Here is a 21,818-nt window from a genome sequence, read left to right as displayed (position 1 = left end):
AAATGTTCAGGTCTATGAGACAAAGAGGATTAAAGTGTAGATGCATTAGTTTCTGCACTCTCTGATTTATATTCATTTCACTTAGAAAAAAAATTGTAGGCTCTTATTTGAACTGTCCTCATTCCTCAGCTTAATAGACTTCTGTCTCGTTTTAAAGAGTGAGTAGGCAAATCTTGTACAATTACTCGCAGTTCAGATCTACACTCTTGCTGGCTAATGTAGAGCTACTTATTAGCCACACATCTAACAGAACTTATTTTGTGTTTCCGATCACGTCTACGGTTAGTGTAGCGGGACATCATATCAAAGCCCATGTTGTCTGTTTGGATTGTTTTGCAGGCATATGCTAAATGTTTCATGGGAACATAAGGATCTCTCCTTTAACTCCGATGGCTATCTTACCAATCCTTCCATGGTGATCATCGCTTTGGATCGAGAAAGACACTGGGACAAGGTACTTATGTTGACATTTTTGAGAGTGTAATATTACACAAGAGTCACTTATTTAAAGGATTAGTCCATTTTCTTTAAAAAATCCAGATAATTTACTCACCACCATGTCATCCAAAATGTTGATGTCTTTCTTTGTTCAGTCGAGAAGAAATTATGTTTTTGAGGAAAATATTGCAGGATTTTTATCATTTTAATGGACTTTAATGGACACCAACACTTAACAGTTTTAATGCAGTTTAAAATGGCAGTTTCAACGGAGATTCAAAGAACTCGTAACGATCCCAAACGAGGCATAAGGGTGTTATCTAGCGAAACAATTGTCATTTTTGTAAAGCTGCTTTGAAACAATTGACTTTTGTGAAAAGCGCTATATAAATAAAATTGAATTGAATTGAAATTTTTGACAAGAAAAATAAAAAATATGCACTTTTTAACCACAACTTCTCATCTTCCACAGTATCATTCCACATACAACAAGGTCGGAACGGTCCTCTTTCTCCACACTTGTAAACACTGGGGCGTAGTTTTGCATACGTCATCCGTGACCTCTTGACGTGATGACGTATTACGTGAGGTCACACTGGCGCGACACAGGACCGGAGATAGACTAGGGTGACCATACGTGCCATTCTTCCCGGACGTGTCTTGGACAGGATTTCGGAGCGTCTTCCAGAAGTCGTATTTGTTGACCGCATACGCCATTCAGTTAAAAACATAAGACATACAATTGTAGTTTCAATCTTATCTTAAAATGTAACGGTTGCTTTTCTGTAATAATAATAATAATAATAATCCTCTATGATGTATGCGGTCGACAAATACGACTTCCGGAAGACGCACCTGAAATCCTGGCCAGGACGCGTCCGGGAAGAATGGCACGTATGGTCACACTAAGATAGATGAGAAGTTGCATATTTTTACAATATTTTTCTTGTAAAAAATGACAATCGTTTCTCTAGATAAGACCCTTATGCCTCATTTGGGATCCTTTAGAGTCCTTTGAAACTGCAATTTTAAACTGCATTAAAACTGTTACGTGTTGGGGTCCATTAAAGTCTATTAAAATGAGAAAATTCCTAGAATGTTTTCCTCAAAAAACATTATTTCTTCTTGACTGAACAAAGAAAGACATTAACATTTTGGATGACATGGTGGTGAGTAAATTATCTGGATTTTTTTAAGAAAAAGGACTAATCCTTTAAAATAATTGACCTTAAATAAATAAGCTTTCCATTAATGTATGGTTTGTTAGGATAGGGCAATATTTTGGGTTGAGATACAACTATTTGGAAATCTGAAATTTGATGGTGCAAAAAACTTTAATATTGAGCAAATCGTCTTTAAAGTTGTCCAAATAAAGTCCTAAGCAACACATATTACTGTTGATAAATTTATTTTTATACATTTAAGGTAGGAAATGTACTAAATATCTTCATGGAACATGATCTTTACTTAATATCATACTGATTTTTGCTATATAAATCGATCATTTTGACCCATACAATGTACAAATATACCTGTGCGACTTATGACTGGTTTTGTGGTCAAGAGTCACATATAACCAGAGAATCAGAAAAACTGATTCATAATGTTGATTCATTCCTTTGGGTCATCATGCACATACATTTGGCTTTCTGAAACAAAACCATGCTTCTCACAGCCAGCACTCCTCCAGTACTTTGGCCTGCGATATGGACATGTGTAGACAGGCTGGCAATGTGTGAACGCCACCTGACTACAAAAAGAGATTAGAGGAATAAATAGAGATCAAACTGACATCCAAATTTACATCCGGTCATCACGCCCTCCCCTAGGTGGATTAGAGGATACGGATATTAAAGGATGCGCGTGTTGTCATCTAAGGCCACAAGGACACCTTGCCCGTCTGATCGTCTGTGGCATAATCTACAAAGAGCGGTAAAAAGTTGTGCCACTTGCGTTGAAAGTCGTGCTGTGTTCATAAATATAAGTGAGTTCAAATTAAGTAATTTATTGATTGCTGAAATAATGTTTCATTTGTGTTTAAACTGTTGTCATTGCCCTATTGACAAAAAGAGCGTTCTGTACAACTCCAGACATTTTTTTTAGCAACTGTGGTAGCAGTAATTCATCAAGTGATGAAGTGATGAATTGAATTGTTGCTTACAACCAGATGCATGGCACAGATGAATACACTTTCTGAGTTTCTTTAAGAGCCTTTTCAGGTGCCTGGATTATGGTGGTGGCGCAGTACTGTGCTGTGCCAGGAAAGTGTGCCAGATCACTGTATCTGCTGCATTCTTCACAGCCCGATCTGAACATTGGGCATCGTGCCGTATTTTATCAAAATATTGCCAGGGAACTGCTTATTGTTTCTCATAATCTCCTTTACAATTGGGCTGTAGAACAAATAAATATCACTATCAGCAGGTGCAATTCATTCCTAGTAAATACCATCTTATAATTGCAATCTGTAACCTGTTTGTTAAAAATAAACAAAAGTACAGGTATATTACAATTCAGTGTTCAAAACAATATTTTTACCTTACCCTGAGAATGGTAAGATTAGTACCGTATTTTCCATACTATAAGTCGCTCCGGAGTATGAGTATCAAAAATAAGTCTTGAAAATGAAAAACATACATATGTCACAGTGGAATGTACGTCGCATTTATTTAGAAAATTATTCAACAAAATCCAAGCCGAAGAGCAGACATTTAATCTGGAAAGGCAAGTTATTCAACTAAACAATAGCACACAGAACAGCAGGCTGAATAGGTGTCCGTACATTAACGTACAGTAATACAAACAGTTATTTACACAATACACAATGGCATACTGAACATACCTAGAAGGCTGACTTATAGTCGGGAAAATACGGTAAAAGTAATAATTTATAAGTTTAGCTATTGGGCACAATTTCATGGGTTTCAGTTTGACGAAATTTGACTTCAACTTACATAAAAATTTGTATGTAAAGTAATTAACAATTTTTGTGGTTCAGGTAAGCAATAAGGTATAAGAGGCTGTGCTGTATCGTGTATAAGTAACGGCTGAAGGGAGTTGTTAGGCACAACGCGACCATAGACTTCCATAGTAAGAATAAAAATATGATGGAGTTTAATGGGTACCGTCACCTGTGTGCTTACCATCATTTATCCAAATATTTTCTTCATCATTTATCACAATACTTCCAAAATATTTTTTTCCTACTATGGAAGTCTATGGTCACTTACTGCTGTGTTTACCATAATTTCTCAAAATATCTTCTTTTGCGTTCATCAGAAAAAAGAAATTCATACGGGTTTAGAACAACATGAGTATGAGTAAATGATGATGACATTTTTATCTCAAGATATCTTGTACTGAAGGGATGGTCTTTTTATTCTGTTCTTTACTTAATTTTATTTGGCCTTTTTATATATTATTTTATACATTAATTTGATTAACTTTCATTTATTTCTCTCTCCATTTATCATATATCTAATAATAAATGTAAATGTTTTTTTCTTTTAATTTAATGAAAGCATATTAAAGGTAGGGTAACAGATTTGATCCTGAAACATTTTTAGTTATGCTGGTTAAAAGTCTCCTCACATTCTGATAGCAATCACTGTGTTAAGTTGTTTAAATGTATTTGTAAAAATTGATGTCATCTGTGAAAGGCGTAGGACCAAAAAATGTTCAACAAATCATAGATTTCGGTCCGAACGGACGTTTCCTTTTATGTCCCTCATACGTAAGCGTAATTTGAATTCCCACCGCGCAGCGAGTCCACGCAGAAACCATACGTCATCGGCGCGTTCACGTGCGCTCTGTCTGTAAACAGCGAGAATAGCAAACTTTTCTGCTGAATTGACAACCTACACAGGAGCAACAAAACTAAATGCATCTTTTATAACAACAACAGCAAAACCTGCCTGGATGAGCAAGAGCAAAAACCCAAATTAACATCTGTAACTTTACTGCTTTACCGCGAGATGCAAACAGCTACAGGAGGCAAAGGGTCTGAAAGGGTCGTTGCACTGTTTATTTTGCTAAGGTAGGTACGCGATATGTTTGTATTGAGATGGATTCAGATATTCTACTTTGATGAAACATTGTGTTGCTTATGAAATTTGTGTTCGTTTTCCGGATTAGCATAACGATATAGTTACTACGTCTACACAATCGAACATGTGCTTAAACTAATTCTGATGTAAACCAGTTGTTTATGTTGGTTATTTTGGAAGTGTTATTCACTTTGTACTGCAAAGTTTTCTCACTGGTGAATGAGACATGAGACGTGACTGTCTGATCTGTGCGTGTTCATGTGTTTGGAAAGAGGCGTGACTTTGGATGGCGATTTGACTTGAGGGTGGGATCGGGATTTCATTGCTAGGCGGCTACCGTTAGCATTTTTCAAAATGTGTTACCCTACCTTTAACATGTTTACATTTTTTTTTAACCACATTGTAAAAATTATCCATTTAACTGTGTTTAACTGTTAAAGAGGACATATCACAAGACTTTTTTAAGATGTCAAATAAATATTTGGTGTCCCCAGAGTGCGTATGTGAAGTTCTAAGTTTAAAATATCATATAGATAATTTATTACAGCATTTTAAATATGCCACATTAAAGGTGTGAGCAAAAATGGGCTGTTTTTGGGTGAATTCTTTTAAATGCAAATGAGGTGGTTGGATAGTGCAGATTAAGGGGCGGTATTATCCCCTTCTGACATCATAAGGGGAGACAAATTTCAATGACCTATTTTTTCACATGCTTCCAGAGAATGGTTTACCAAAACTAGTTATCTTTATAAAATTTTCTAGGTTGATAGAAGCACTGGGAACTTAATTAAACATGGAACAAGTCAGATTTTCACGATATGTCCACTTTAAACTGTTTGGGGAGGTTTCCTGGGCAGGGTTTACGTTTAAACTCAAATGGATATTCTTAACTGAAAAAAGCTGTATTATTAAAATATATCAGTGCATTTCACTGATTCTTGGGAATTTGGATAAAACAGCTTTAAATTTTGGAAAAAAAGTTAGTTAAATTACAAAATCTGAAGGTATATCATTATAGACCAAGGTCTTGGCTGTTCAGCAATTTACTGGTGCAACCTCCCCTGTTTGTATTTTTTTCATAAAATAGGCGTTTTTCCAGTTATTACTCATACAACATTTACTTTAAGCCTAAATAGAAAAATTAATGTTTTTTTTATTTAATAAACAAATTTTTGTATTAATAGAGACTAGTAATTTAATAACTTAACAGCACTGAAGAAACATATTGTAAGCATATTCATTTAAAACAAATAAAACTACATCTGACGTTGGTGACACTAATCTGACGGTGTTGACATTGGCCTCATTATTCCAAAATGTATACCACTCAAGTCAATGGCTTCTTGCTTAACATATGTAAATATTTGGTCCAAAAAATAACAATCCTGAGCTCTGTGATGAACAAATATTAAATCATAACTTCCTAAAATACATAAAACCTGACAGAAAAGACAGAAAACCTGACGGTGGTGACATCTGATGGTGGTGACAAAAACCTAATAAAAAAAAATAGATGAGTTCTTCACATTAGCCACTCTGGTTTCCCCTCTGTTGCTAGCTACTTCAGATCTCTTCTTAAAAATGATACATTTATTTCATAATCTAATCTAATATTGTTTTACAAAGATGACATTGTTAACATGTTATGGTTGTCACACTAGCAGTGTCCAAAAATATGAAGAAGTTTAAGAGAAAATAGCAAACATACAGGAGCTTGAGTGATCTTGAAGCATGCAGTAGAGCTGAAGGTTTGAAAATGGGGTCCTCAGGAATGCAGTTGACCCTGTAGTTGTCTGATTTTATTGCTTTTTAAAAATGTCTGACGGTGGTGACGAATATGTGGGACACATTTTGAGCAATCACAAAAAATAATAGTAAATATTGTTCAAAACTCAGTGTTTGTAGTTTTTAATACATATTACAATGTACTCTTTCATGTGGTAAATATATTATTTAATTCAATTATTACTTTTGGCTTTTTTAATCAAGTTGAAATTATTATCTCTTATCCAAGGACAGCTGATTTTGTAGGCAATGGGCCAGCATATTATCATTAAATTAATAAAAAATAAAAATAAACTTAAAAAGAACCTTACATGTGTGCAAAGGACCCCCTGATTATAACATTGATTCCTTTCTTCATTAAAATTTTATTAATTTCCAACAGAATTAGCACTTTCTTAGTGGGACATGTTCAGTGTTGGGGCTAGTTACTTAAAAAAGTAATATATTACGTATTACATATTACTCTCAAAAATAGTAATGCCTTACTTTACTTTACTTTATTACTCCCTGGAGAAAGTAACTAGTTATATTACTAGTTATATTACTAGTTACATTTTTTTTCTGGACAAGAATGTTTATTTGGGCAAGCCACGGCCAAGAAAATGCTGGCTTCCTTACCCACTACTGGACGTGGGGCACAGCGTTTGGAGAAACATTAAAGAGTGTGCACTTCACCGTCAAGTTATTTTCCTTCCGTTGAACATAATAAAATATGACTGAATCTCCACCCGTCGAAACCAGCTTTCTGTTGCTGGGAACCTTCCCCAGAAAATGCTTGCCGTTGTTGACGCTTCCATTTACACGATCTGTCTTTGAGTGTGCCGCTGCCGCTCTGTCCTGCTGGCTGCCGGGTGTCGACCAATCGGTGATGGTAAATGATACCTCGTGCCAAACTTAGACCAATCACTGTTCCATTCACGCCCTCCTCCCCTTCCCTTTTGTTCTCTGTGTTTTGTGCCTTGTGTGATGAAGGTGCTACTGGCGAATGTAACTTAAGTAACTAGCTTGGGAAAACTGTAATAATATTACCATTTTCAGACGGGTAATGCCTTACACTACTAGTTACTGAAAAAAGTAATATTATTACAGTAACTAGTTACTTTGTAACTAGTTACACCCAACACTGGACATGTTTTTGCCAAAGTTTCAAGAATCAGAATCAGATTTATTTTGTCTCAAGATACAATCATTTTTGACGGAGGTGGCGTTTTGTATCTGAACTCATCACATATTTATTTAGTAGACGCTTCATTTAAAGTGACACATTGAGGGCATTTATCATTTTGTCTTAAAAGTCAACAATAAACAGAGTACAAAGCTATGTTTACGAATAGAAATAGGAATGAAGCTAGGGGTTCAAGAAAACAGAGGGATAGTTTCCAAGACAGGGTTTAGATTAAGCAAGGACTAAGTTATATAAAGACATTCAAGTAGTTTTTTACAAACACACAAACAAAAACATTACTGTATGTGATGAGTTCAGATACAAAACGCCACCTCCGTCAAAAATGATTGTAACCGAATGCTCTCGACACGTACTATACGTTCATCCAATACTTTTGCATCAAATCAGCTCCCGTTTTTTTATAGAATCCATTAAAGGTGGGGTGCATGATTTTTGAAGAACACTTTAGAAAATTAAGTCGGTCGACTACCAAAACACACTTGTAACCAATCAGCAGTAAGGGGCGTGTCTACAGACCGACATCGTTGCCTGGGTTTGCGTATGTGTGGGGGGGGTCTATCAAAAGAAGGTCCAGATTCTATTGGGGTAGGTGCGTGTTTGGTGATTTCAAATGTCAACATTGGCTTTCAGAGATCATGCCTTAAAGAGTGATACATTTTTTTTACGTAAAAATAAAATCATGCCTTCATATGTAAATGCAAATTTAGTCTGTAGTTTTAACTACTTTATAACTCTGGTCTTTACAGCTTACCTGACCATCTATTGTGTGACACATCAGCTTATGTATATCTGGTCACCTTGCACTGTAGCCCCTCTCACACTCCCATTGACACTCTTTATATCCTCACATTTTCTCATGCTGTGCACGGCCCGCTCGTGTTGTGTGGTCAAATCATTAATGCGATGAATCATAGCTCCTCTATTTTAAAGTGTAGGCAGCACAATGATGAAATATCCAAGACAGGCAAAGCCTAAATCATACAGATCTAATCTATAAAAACACTGCTTTTGAAAAAGAAAATGAGTGTTAAAACCTGTTTTGCTTCAGGACCCGACTGGGCATCAAATGGGGACTGATCACAGCGTTGTTTATCGTCCAAATGTAAACAAGTGCAATGCCCTTGGCAGCCAAATATATACCAAACAAACCATGTTTATCCTGGCTGCAAGTTAATCCGTATTTAATGCAGTCTGGGTTCAAACTTTTATATGGGCAGGTTTGTTTTGCATTTGTATTTAACATTGTTCTTCACAACCCTTTCAGAAAAGACCTGCGACCCATTGTTATACATCAACAGGCATCATTTGAACACTACTGCAATAGACACTATGTGATTGCAGTTTTAGCACTTGATGAATGTTGTGCTTGGAATGATGCCGGCTTTTGGAAATCTTTGCTGAAGTGTTCTGGGTATGCTAGATATATCTCGGCTGCTACAAAACGAAATAGGCTGTTCCAAATAACAGATGTCTACTTGAAACTGAATTTTAGTTTGCGCTTTAGAACAAGAATAGCATGCTATTATAGCTATTATAGTCTACTGAATTACTATACCCCTCACTTTTGCTTCACAGCCTATTTCAGTTCCTGGTTTGAAATATTCACTAAAACTACAGACGAAAATAACCGCTTGCTTTTGTCTAGAGTCATTCTTTACGCACATAAGAACAATTTCCTATTCAGTGCATTTTTAAAATCACAATTGCTAAGTTTTATTTATTTGCACAAGTTTAATATAGAACACTAAGGGGCGTTTCCCAGACAGGGATTAGCTTAACTCTTTCACCGCCAGAGCTTTTTTAAAAAGTTGACAGCCAGCGCCAGCGTTTCTCATGATTTTCACCAAAGTTTAATGCCTTCCAGAAAATGTTCTTCTTTAAATATATAAACATACAATATACTAAATGAAATAACAGACCATCTGCTTTCAATAAAAAAAACTGTTTCATCCTACCTTCAGTGGTTCTTTTGTAATCAGCTTTTGAATATGGGTAAGTTTCTGCAAAAACACCACATTTTGAGCAAAAAGCAGAGAATATTTTCATAGAGATTCCATTCAGACACGGACATGCAGCCGCTTGCCATAGGGCAATACTTCCGGGTTTAAAAAATTGCGGAAGGGTTAATAGCGGTATTGCGGAAAGAATAAAAATCTCGTCATTGGCAGGGAAGCATTTTCTCTTGATTGACGAGATATCTTGTCAATGGCGGCGAAAGAGTTAAGCCAAGACTAGGCCTTAGTTTAATTAGGAAATATAACTAGTTTTAACAAACAAGCCTAGTGATGTAGTACTCGAGACCCATCTTGAGACCGATTTCTGCTTTCTCTGACTCTTCTCGGACTTGTTCCTTCAAAGACTTGGTTTCGGACCACAGTGGGAGGAGAAGGACTCATAATTTCAGAAAAATAATAATAAAATTTTGAGGCAAATCAAAGGGCACTGGTGTATTTTAAGCACTAAACAAATGCAATAGCTGTCCAAACTGAAAACAACTCACACTGACATATCTTAAGATACATAAGAGCCCTTTGTTTTCCCTTTTGTCCTGTCCTGTCCTTCCAAAGAAATGTACCCGACACAAAATGACCCGGATCACTTTAAACCCGACCCTTACGTGCATAAATAATAAAAAAAGACCCGACCCAAGACAAACCCGAGAAAATTAGACCAGAGTCCGACCCGAACAGTGGCGGCTCGTGACTGCTCATCCGAGGATGCGCTAATTTGAAATAAGTGTTCGGATTGTCACGTGTGTGGTGCCCTTTTCCAAATTATGTGTCCTGCTAGTCGAAAGATCCTGTGTGCGTCACATGTTTTGTCAAAATAAGTGCCTGCTGAACACGCGTCAAAACCGTTTATGATAAAAGAGATGCTCACGTTCCCAAAATACACGCAAGACACTCCATTAACATTAAACTTTGATTACGCATGAGATTATGCAACAATCTGGCAAACGCGAGTGTTTCTTTTATCATAAACCCTTTATTTGCAGCAGGCACTTATTTTGGCATGACACGTGATGCACACACGATCTCTCAAAGCGCAGAACACATATTTTGAAATTACAAACCACACACATGACGGGCTTCAAAAAAAGATGTCACCAGCCGCCACTGGACCCGAACCAGTGGCAATTTGTGTTAACTTGACTGGACCTGAATGTAAACGGCACCGGCGTGTGCAGTCAGACAGAAAGAAACCCCGTTGGTCTCGCAACCACTTTGGTGACTCGATGTCGCTATAGTTTACCCGACCCGTGTCCGAGGCACACGTGAAACTTTTAGACCCGATCGGTTCTCCGGTCGGACCACGGGTTTTCGAGTGCAGTCACTTATTGATAAATGCATAATTAAATATAAATATAATGATCAAGTCAGACCCTATCAAAGAAAACAATGCCATAAGGATGTCAAGTATACCTGAAGCATGGAGATTGAATCTATTTGTTCTGCTGAACTTTATGAATGATCCTTCAATAAATCCCTATTCTGAAGGCTTATCACGCTCACTTCCCCTCACAGCTAATACCATAACCAAACATGGATTACAATTCCCAATCCGAAAAGCTTTCTCTGCATTTGGGCAAGGCTGTATAACAGCTACCGCACAATTAGTGTTAACAGTTTTGTCAGCTTTCCTATCTTTGTCCTTTTAAAGGGATGTGGAACAAAGCACTTTATTTTTGTTCTTCGAAATGAGCATGACACAAAATGTATTTGCGGTCAAGTACAGCCAGTTACAAAACTTGTGGCGAGTGGTCTCAAGATGGAACCAATCCAGCTAGATTTCATGGGCCAGTCTGGTTCTTCACTTGTGTACCTATAAAACTTTGGGATGGAGACGTATCGATTCTTGGAAAAGTTTAAAAGAGGCAGCACTGAAACCAGCTTTCCATAGTCTCCTTTAAGCTGAGCTGGACCAGTGGACTGAGTTTTCTTTGGATAATAAAGCGCTGTAAAGATTTCCCATGAGCCCCTAAACCCTGGAAGATTTACAGCTTTGTGCAACACCTTCATTACTGAAGAAGAATAAATTCTAGCCATGACAAATGCTTTTCAGGGAAGGTTCAGGGAAAAGCCTAAAAAATAAGAGCAATAAAAGAGAATAACCTGAAAAAGCTATGGTCTTTTTGATGATACGCCACGCTAATGGTACTAGGGCATAAGAATAATGCAATGTTTTCAATAGAGGATAATAAATACAACATGCCCGTGAGGAAGACACCATGAATTGCAATTTTAAACGTTTTCCTTTATCACTCATGTCATTTGCATAAATGTTTGTGTGTTTATTTGCTTTTGTGCATCATTAGCTCAGTAAAGTCCTGGTATAGAAAAGTAAACATCTGTGTGTGTTTTAACCTTCACTCTGTTTGTTGATTGTAATCCTAGTTTAATCCCTGAATCATTTGCAAATCTTCCACAGGTAGGAAGCTACGAGAGTGGGATCCTGCAGATGCGTTACCCTGTTTGGCCCCGCTACGGCAGCTTCCTCGAGCCTGTGTCCGACAACCGACACCTGACCGTGGCCACACTGGAGGAGAGGCCCTTTGTGATCGTGGAGAGTGTTGATCCTGCTACGGGCACTTGCGTGCGTAATACCGTCCCCTGTCGTCGCCAGGCCAACAGGACTGAAAGGTATAAAGCACAAAGGTTAACATCTGTGACAGCTGCATGCGTACCAGGTTATTACTAAGTTTCTGTATGTATGAGACCACAATCTGGAAATTTCCATAAAGTGCAAAGTCTCCGCACTTGATTCATTCTTGCTGCACATGCAGACTTACTAATTTAATTTTAAAAAATGAATGGTCTCCTATTAAGGGGAGCAATAAATTGTGTCCACTGAATGAATTAAACCCACAACTGTTTATAAATAATGAATATGTAAGCAATAGCAACCTTTTTATATTCCAGAATAAGTTGCATACAAACTTTGAATGGAGTAATTTTTTTTTCTTTTCATCTTATTACTATCTTTGCTGTCTTAATATTATTTTATATTAAAATGTTATAACTTTATAATTTTTAACATTTAGCCTGATCTTACGGGAACTTGTATGTATTTTACGAGTTGGCAAATTAGTATGAATAAACATAATTTTTTTTAGAAAAAAAAAACAATAATAAAACCCTTTTTCTAACCCCAATATCACTGGGCGAAAGCAAATCGTACAAAAACATACGAATGTGGTCATATGAATTAGCGAATTACCCACCTCGTAATATAAAATGTTTTTGTGATATTTGGCGGGTTTTTCTAAAACAAAAACCTTTTCTAAAGGTTTTTCTAAAACAAACCTGCCACATTAAAAACAGAAATAAAAGGCAAACATCCTCATCTAGCAATATGCCCAAAGTTTTACTTAACATATTTAACTTGTTAGTTGTTACACACTTTACACTTTTTATCATGTAGACCGCCCTTCTATACAAACGGCACATCCGAAATCATGCACTAGACTGACCTTAGATATCTTTGTGCAGTTGCTGCTTTTATTGACCGTGATTTGAGATTAAATAGTGACATGTTTTAGAGGGTCTGAGATTAAAGACAGGGGGCTAAAGCCCCTCTAGCAATAACAGGGGTCATTGCTTTTCTGACAGTGTTGGTCATAAATAAAACAAAGGTTCGATGTTTAAAGCAAATGCTACACATATTTTTCATGTTTTATTTATGAATTCTGTTTGGCAGCCATCTAGTCTACCTCATTTTCAGAAATAAGACCTTAGAGAAAATGTTATTTCCTCACAATGGGATTTGAAAAGTGTTTCTAAAAAATATAATATAAATAATATAACCTATTTGAAGGCTCCCAAAACCGGCTTAATGATTTTTCTGATTTCATCTTTATTTATTATATGGGCTTAATGACTTAAAGGGGACATTCCATGAAAATCAGACTTTTTCCATGTTTAAGTGCTATAATCGGGTCCCCAGTGCTTCTACCAACCCAGAAAACATGAAAAATAGCAGCCCTGTAACTTTGTTTTGGTAAGGCTCTCTCTGCAAGCATGTGAATATATAGGTCATTCGGATTTCGCTCCCCCCATGACGTAGGTAAGGGATCTTATTATAATGATACCGCCCCTTCAACTGCGCTATCCAACCATGACGCTACCTCGAGTGCGAGTGACCGTGAGAAAGTATGACTGACAGCACGGCGCGTTTGTATTCCCTCAAACACAAACAGGAGCCTACAATCTTATAACTTGTAGTTTTAATAATATTTCTAAAGATTGAATTAACGTTCTAAAGGATTAACTTTACCTTAGTGCAAGAGAGAGAGCGAGTGAGTGAGAGAGAGCGAGTGAGCGAACAAACGAGAGAGAGAGAGCAACGTGACGGTTCGCTTTCAAGTAAGTTATGTTGTTTAATATGTTTCTCTGAAGTTTATATGAATGAACACAAGGATTAATGCACTGCACGAGACAGAGTGAGAGAACAACGCATATTCATATCATACACAATAAGTAAACATGTTGTTTAATGTTTCTCTGAAGTTTCAAATCAATACGAGGAGTTACAAGATAGATGAGAGACTGACAGAAACGCGAATGTGTTCAATCACAATAAACTTAAACATGAGACCTAAAAGTCTTTATTTTTATTCCACAATGTTGCCCATCTGCTGATAAACATGTATTTTAGTATGCATAAAACAGATGATTGACATTTTAAACTTGTTCAAATACATAATGCTGAACATCGGTCACTAACTTCTTTCGTTAGAGAATCTTCCTCGATGCTCTGTCATGTCTACAGCGCGAGCGCTTGAGACTCCGCCCACCTGAGCAGCTCGTTTGGATTTAAAGGGATACACACAAAAACGGTGCATTTTTGCTCAGACCCATAAAGTGCCTATTTTAACATGCCACAATAAATTACCTATATGGCATTTTGAGCTAAAACTTCACATATGTACTCTGGGGACATCAAAGATTTATTTAATATCTTAAAAACGTCTTTTGGAATGTCCCCTTTAACAAGAAGCTCATTGAAAACCTCAGTCAACACTTTATAGCTGGGTTGTTGTTTATCCTTGACATGGCTAAATATGGACAAACCTAACCGCTAGGTTTAAATGAATCTATGCTGGGTCTTTTCAACCCATGGTTGGGTTAAATATGGACAAACCTAACCGCTAGGTTTAAATAAACCTATGGTGGGTTGTTTAACCCAAAATGTTTGGTTGTTTCAACCCATGGTCGAGTTAAATATGGACAAACCCAATTGTTTGTTTAAATAAAGCTTTGCTGGGTTGTTTAACCCAATGCAGATTTAACCCAACCATGGGTTAAAACAACCAAGCATTCCATGGACAAACCCCATTGATGGGTTTAAACTAAACTATGCTGGCATGTTTAACCCAAAATGCTTGGTAGTTTTAACCTTTTGTTGAATTAACTATGGACAAACCCAACAGCTAGGTTTGAATTAATCTATTCTGGGTTGTTTAACCCAAAACGCTTGGTTGTTTCAACCCATGGTTGGGTTAAATGTGTACAAGCCCAATCGCTGGGTTTAAATGAACCTATGCCGGCTTGTTTAACACGAAATGCTTGGTAGTTTAACCTTTTGTTGGGTTAAATATGGACAAACTCAGCAGCTGGGTTTAAATAAATCTATGCTGGGTTGTTTAACCCAAAATGCTTGGTTGTTTCAACCCATTGTTGGGTTAAATATGGACAAACCCAACAGCTAAGTTTAAATTAACCTGTGCTGGGTTGTTTATACCAATATGCTTGGTTGTTTCAACCCATCCCTGCTGAAAAAAACAGCATTCCAGCAAGACCAGCATAATTCCCATGCTGGTCCATGCTGGTTTGGTGCTGGTTTAGCTGGTGGTCATCAGCATACCAGCACCAGCATCCCATGCTGGTCATACCAGCAAGACCAGCATAAGTTGTGTTTTGGTGCTGGTATTCTGGTGACCCCCAGCTAAACCAGCACCAAACCAGCTTGAACCAGCATGGGAATTATCCTGGTCTATGCTGTTTTTTCAGCAGTGATAGTTGGGTTAAATATTGGCAAACCACATTGCTGAGTTCAGATTAACCTATGCTGAGTTGTTTAAACCAAATGCTTGGTTATTTCAACCCATTGTTGGGTTAAATTATGACAAACCCAATCGCTGGGTTTAAATTAACATATGCTGGGCTGTTTAACCCAAAATGCTTGGTTGTTTCAATCCATGGTTGGATTAAATATGCATATTTAATCCAACCATGGGTTGAAACAACCAAGCATTCCATGTACAAACCCCATTGCTGGGTTTAAATTAACCTATGCTGGCTTGTTTATCCCAAAATGCTTGGCAGTTTTAACCTTTTGTTGGGTTAAATATGGACAAACCCAACTGCTAGGTTTAAATAAACCTATGCTGGGTTGTTTAACCCAAATGCTTGGTTGTTTCAACCCATTGTTGGGTTAAATTATGACAAACCCAATCGCTGGGTTTAAATTAACATATGCTGGGTTGTTTAACCCAAAATGCTTGGTTGTTTCAACCCATGGTTGGATTAAATATGCATATTTAATCCAAACATGGGTTGAAACAACCAAGCATTCCATGTACAAACCCCATTGCTGGGTTTAAATTAACCTATGCTGGCTTGTTTAACCCAAAATGCTTGGCAGTTTTGACCTTTTTTGGGTTAAATATGGACAAACCCAACCGCTAGGTTTAAATAAACCTATGCTGAGTTGTTTAACCCAAAATGCTTGGTTTTTTCAACCTATGGTTGGGTTAAATATAAACAAACCCAGCATTTTTAATGTGCTCCAAACACATTAATAAATATTATTTGGCTCTTTTTGGCAATAATCCCCAGGCTTTAAGATTAAAACCCTTTTCCCCAAGTAATTAGCTTTTCTCTATTAGTGAAATTCTTTTACATAAAGTAAAGAGTTTGTATCTTTTGTTCCCACGGGTAAGCGAAAGCAGACTGGCTGCATTTCACCGCTCAAGGTAACACATGGTGAGTGAGCAGCGTGCTGCACCCGGAGAGAGATGACAGCCTCATTATGGCTCCATGCTGAGAGGAAAGAGTGTAAATAAATCATAAAGCAGAGTAATCACCCCTCAGGGAACGTGTGATGGTTGAGGGGGAAACAATGATCAATAACTGTAATGGTAACACTCCGCTCTGGGCCTATCGCACACCTACATGCTAATTGGCACAAGTGTTCCCAAACTTCTGGAGAGTCTGACAGCTGTTTTTAATTGGGACTGTGCTTACAATGGACATTTCATGTGAGAAAAAAGTTAAGGCGTAAATAAATCTACAAATGTGTTATTTACATCTGTTCATTTGTTTATGTGTCAACATGGAAATGGATTTGGCATAAAATACAGTACGCAGAAGGTCATTCAAGCCATCTCTTGACCAGCTACAGTATAATGGTCTTTATAATGACCGTACACCACTGATAAAAGAAATCTATACCAGCCGATTTACTGTAATTAAATTGGTTTAAATGAATAAATGGATTGGCACTGCCAATAAGCTAGCGAAAGTTTGTGTGTGTACCTGCAAGATAAAACCTTGATGCACTTTGACACCAACTTCCTCTTCATCATCTTGTTTGTCCGATTAAATATCTCATCCTCAATTCTCAACCCACTTAAACCAAAGCATCAGGGTTTTTTCACAGGTATAAGACAGGGTAGCAGAGACACAAGGCTTGTTTACGTTATGTTCAAACACTTCATTTGTCTTTCTTTGCTATGGTGGCTGCCACTGCCGAACGCTTTGCATTGCCGGCCCTCCGCTCGCGTTCCCTCGCCGTACAGCTCATTGCGCAGGAGGTCTGGGACAGGGTTAGAGGTGATGTATCATTATTGCTCTGTGAGTTTCTCTGCTGAATGCCCTCAGCATTTAACGGCTAATGGAGGCCATCAGTTTGTTTCAAGCGTACTGTTTGTTTTAAGGCTCACGACCAAGACGCCAGTAGATTCTGTTTTCGAATCACAGCAGTCGAGAGGAATAAAGAGTAGTTGGATTATTTCCTCATTGGGTCTGAGTTTAGTTTTTGACATCTACTTAGTAACATGCGTAAACAATTAGGGAGGCTATTTATAAATGTTGTTGCAGGTGAATGTCATTTTGCGATTAAAAATTGGCCCCCGTTAGCATAATAGTTCACCACGAATGATAATTCTGTCATTGACTTCATGTTGTTTTGAATATATATGAGCTCAATGAATGACAAAAAGCATCATAACAATTTAATAGTCTACGTGACCAGTCATAATGTATGAAAGATTTGTGTGAGGGAAAGACTTAGCCTAGCCTAGAACCAAGCGTTAGCAGCGCAAAAGGACATGGGTTCGATCCTAGGCAACACACATACTGATGAAATGTATGTCCTGCATCTGCCAAATGCATTTATGTTAGGTCTTATTCACTAATTCGCCTTCATGTATAATGCCATTCCACCACCCCTGTATAGGAAGTGTTTGAAATGATTGCCTCCTAATCCTATTACAGCAGCACAAATGATTGCCTTCCTCCGTATTAATGCCACTATATTTCAATCATTTGCCAGCTATAATTAATTATCGTTTTTTATCTGTAATCTATTTCAGATAACCAAAAAACCATATGCTTTGATCCTTCACGAAATGTTCAATGAAAGCATGATATAATTCGTTTGACTAGTACTAATGGTTATTCTGTATTCTTTTTCAGCATAACCGGTCACACAGAGCCGTACACCAAACTCTGCTGCAAGGGTTTCTGCATAGACATACTGAAGAAGCTCTCGCGCACCATCAAATTTTCATATGACCTTTATCTGGTCACCAACGGGAAGCATGGCAAGATGGTTCGTGGCGTCTGGAACGGGATGATTGGAGAGGTACGAAATGGCACATTCTCTCTCATTTTCACACACAGGCACGCTCACACTTCAAACATGTCAACAGTTCAGTGCTCATGGGAATTGAGCTAATTTTGCATCTGAGAATATAAAAATAAAACGGTTTAAAGCGTGATACAAAAAAATCAACCGGCTTTCTATGACAGCGTCAACACGCTTCTCCTGACATTAGTCGCACCAGCTTTTCTATCCTTTTTAACAAAAAACTATCATGAAAGCTCCAATTACTTCCGTGAGATTCAGCTAAACTTGTTAAGAGCATTTATGAAGCAATCTGACTGGATTTTGACGCGTCGCATCCTATGATCTCCTGCTGCGTGTAATGTCACTCAATCCGGTGCATAAGTGTCTTCCACAGCTGCTGATCGCTTCATCGCTTCACATCACCTGCATCTGCTTAAACGCTGAGGAGTTTAAAGATAGCAAACCCTCGATCCACATACAGGCCTTAAACGCTTTCACGCCAAGCGAGAAGTCGTTCATTAAATGAGATAAATAATTATTATGTATTTGTATTGTAGGAATCTAAAACTGGCATGAGTGTCACATGGCGGCAAAACAAATCAACACTGATTTGTGACTTTACAAGGCTCGTGATGACAGACTTATCAGTCATTTGCTTTTTCAGTTAAAGAGCCCCTGTTTTTCTTTTCATGATTTTACATTTCTTTTGGTTTGTAAGTGTGTGTTAGTACATGTTAACAAACTTCAAAGGCAAAAATCTTGAAGTCTATGATGGCGGGAGTTATCATCTTCAACTGAAATCTCTTTTCTTGGACTACAATGAACACAAGGATTTACATCCTCAGCCTGTTGACTTGGCCACAATGCACATTATCATAACTCTGCCCGCTTCTAGCCTGTTAGTAGTCTATGTTTTATATTTAAAGAATTGGTTACTGACTATTTAAACCATGATTCAGACACAAGTTTTGTGCAGTGCAGCGTAACGCTTGTTTTTTGTCGTTTCTACGATCACAAATGCAGACATGGTTTCATGTTTTAGTATCCTTACCTTACCAATCTGTTATGTTCTGCTCAAGCCACGTCGGCAAAGCTAATCGATCAGCTTGGTCATCCGCATTTTCTGGATCAGATTCGGCTCGTATTGATAAGTTAGTAAGCTGGGAGTATTCGGGCAATCACAACACACTGAGCTTTCTCAGAACGATGAGCTTTGTAGAAATCGTCACGTTTTAAAAAGGCGGGGCATAAAGGAGCAACAATAATGCAATTTATTTAGCAATGTAATAGGGGCTCTTTAAGCAAATGGAGACCAGAGGCTAATGATCATAGTGATGTTTATTACAATGGTTTGTCAATCATGTTTTATTCCTTTTATAGTCATTGTAAATAGTAAATAAACAATACTCAATTATTATTTGGAGACATACTAAAGTAAATAGCTACCTGTTTGTTTCCAAGAAAAAAACTCTTGCCTTACAATTTTATCAGGACTTAAATGTACTGAGCTGTCAGGCCAATGAAATTGCACTCCTTCAAACCAATGGAATCCATTTTGGTGAAAAATGTAATCGGCCACGTCTGTGGTCTCTGATCCTTTTGAAGAGACGCTGTATGAGTCATACAGACACCCAAACCCAAGGCACAACTTTTTATTAATATCATTGCTCCTCCTGCAGCCATGGTATAGCAGCAAAGTTCTTGATAATTACGCCAGAATGAGAGTATAGTTCCTAGAACTTTAGAATATTGGCCTAGAAAATCGCAACTTTAAATTTCCCATTGGTCTTATTACACAATGTAACTACAGAAGAGACAATTTTTAAATTGGTAAAATATCGAACATCTTTGGTTATTTTTGAGCGCGATGCAAAATGGTCTAATCAGATTCAATTGATTATGCTAAGCTATGCTAAAAGTGGAACCCGGAGATCAGCTGAATGGATTCCAAAATCTTAAAAGTCAAATGTTAAACTCTAGGGGAGCTGGAAAATGAGCATATTTTCAAAAAAAGTGGAGTGTCCCTTTAACGTCCCTAACCGCAATGTAAAAGGGGCAAAAGCAAATCGTACAAACACGTCCGAATGTGGTCACATGAATTCAAACAAATTAGCCTCATAAAATACATACAAATTGGCATGAGATAGCAGTGGATTAAAAAGGTTTACGTTTGCTTCAAAAAATCGGCAATGTCTCATGAGGTTATTGGTATATTTAAAGAAAATTTTTACGTAAAAAATGCGTGTGATAGTGAAAATGTTTACACATGTCCAGCTGTTACTGCGGTGGTATTGTTCCAAAAAGTACAGCTAAAGAGTTCATATTTGTACCTCAGAGGTACATGTTGGTCCCAAATGTATACAAATCTGTACCTAATGGTAGATATCAGGACTTTTTTAAAGGGTACTGCCCCAGGGACAGCATTACGGTCCATAATTTGATATTTTTTCTAATAGTGTACCTACAGTAAATTTTGGCTTAATAATTTAGTAATAATTGAGTACAGAATTGCAAAGTGCCAATACTTTAACTTATAATATCTCTGTACTGTTTAAACCTTAAATTAATGTTAGTGATGTGCTGCAGACAGTGTATGTATTGACGTAGATGCCTTTGAGTTTTTAAATCCTGTCCCTCCTTGTTCAAGGTCTTCTACAAGCGTGCAGATATGGCTATTGGCTCTCTTACCATCAATGAGGAGCGGTCAGAGATCGTCGACTTTTCAGTGCCATTCGTGGAAACCGGAATTAGTGTTATGGTAGCCAGAAGCAATGGAACGGTGTCACCTTCTGCCTTTCTAGGTGAGATAGTCTTCATTAGGCCCCTTCACAGACAATGAGAGATGCCTGCAGACAGTTTTAAATATTCACAGCCAATGGCGGTTTGGATTAAAATGTGATTAGATTAAAATTTCATGCCTGCGTTGGATTAAACCAAAGATCAATTTTCCTCATGAGGGAAAAACAATTTCTACTGAATCTTTGAATCTTTACCCACTAACAGAGGCATTTTGTCTCTGCTAAACATGAATTAGTTCATTATTCATGCTAATTGTGCAGTTTGTCTCTGTGACAAACAAAAACATAAATTAATGAGATTTCGCCCACATTGTTGTTTTTATGAAAATTTCACTACGATTTACAGGATGAATTACATCGTTCTTTCTGTCTTTCAGAGCCGTACAGTCCGGCCGTGTGGGTTATGATGTTTGTGATGTGCCTGACTGTCGTGGCAGTCACCGTGTTCGTCTTTGAATACTTCAGTCCTGTTGGCTACAACCGAAGTCTTGTCAGTGCCAAAGGTCAGCCTCATTTTTTTAAGCACTCTTCTTTCTCTACTGGCGCAATGCATTGAGATAAGAGGAATAGTTAGAAGCAGCCTAATCAATCCACATAAACCGAGCTGACAGGGTGTGTACTTGTCTCCTAGTGTAAAAGGTCATTTTTCGGGAGTTTAATTAACGTTTGTCGCTTTGCTAATTTGACTTTGATTGATTGCTTGGCTTTTACGTG

At 37.6% G+C, this 21,818-nt stretch overlaps 1 protein-coding gene across 1 annotated transcript in view; it reads left to right on the top strand.

Moving 5' to 3' along the window:
• Positions 1 to 21,818, top strand: part of grin2cb (glutamate receptor, ionotropic, N-methyl D-aspartate 2Cb) — a 65,267-nt gene that overhangs the window by 31,551 nt on the left and 11,898 nt on the right. The window contains exons 4-8 of the mRNA XM_065262792.1: positions 340 to 454; positions 11,884 to 12,095; positions 18,153 to 18,321; positions 20,954 to 21,107; positions 21,482 to 21,607. Of these exons, the coding sequence (XP_065118864.1) occupies positions 340 to 454; positions 11,884 to 12,095; positions 18,153 to 18,321; positions 20,954 to 21,107; positions 21,482 to 21,607 (776 nt within the window). The remainder of the gene's footprint in view (positions 1 to 339; positions 455 to 11,883; positions 12,096 to 18,152; positions 18,322 to 20,953; positions 21,108 to 21,481; positions 21,608 to 21,818) is intronic.

This window comes from Paramisgurnus dabryanus, chromosome 1 (assembly GCF_030506205.2).
Source record: "Paramisgurnus dabryanus chromosome 1, PD_genome_1.1, whole genome shotgun sequence".
Taxonomy (NCBI): Eukaryota; Metazoa; Chordata; class Actinopteri; order Cypriniformes; family Cobitidae; genus Paramisgurnus; species Paramisgurnus dabryanus.
Note: the sequence above shows the minus strand (reverse complement) of the source record. Positions and strands in the feature narration are given on the sequence as shown.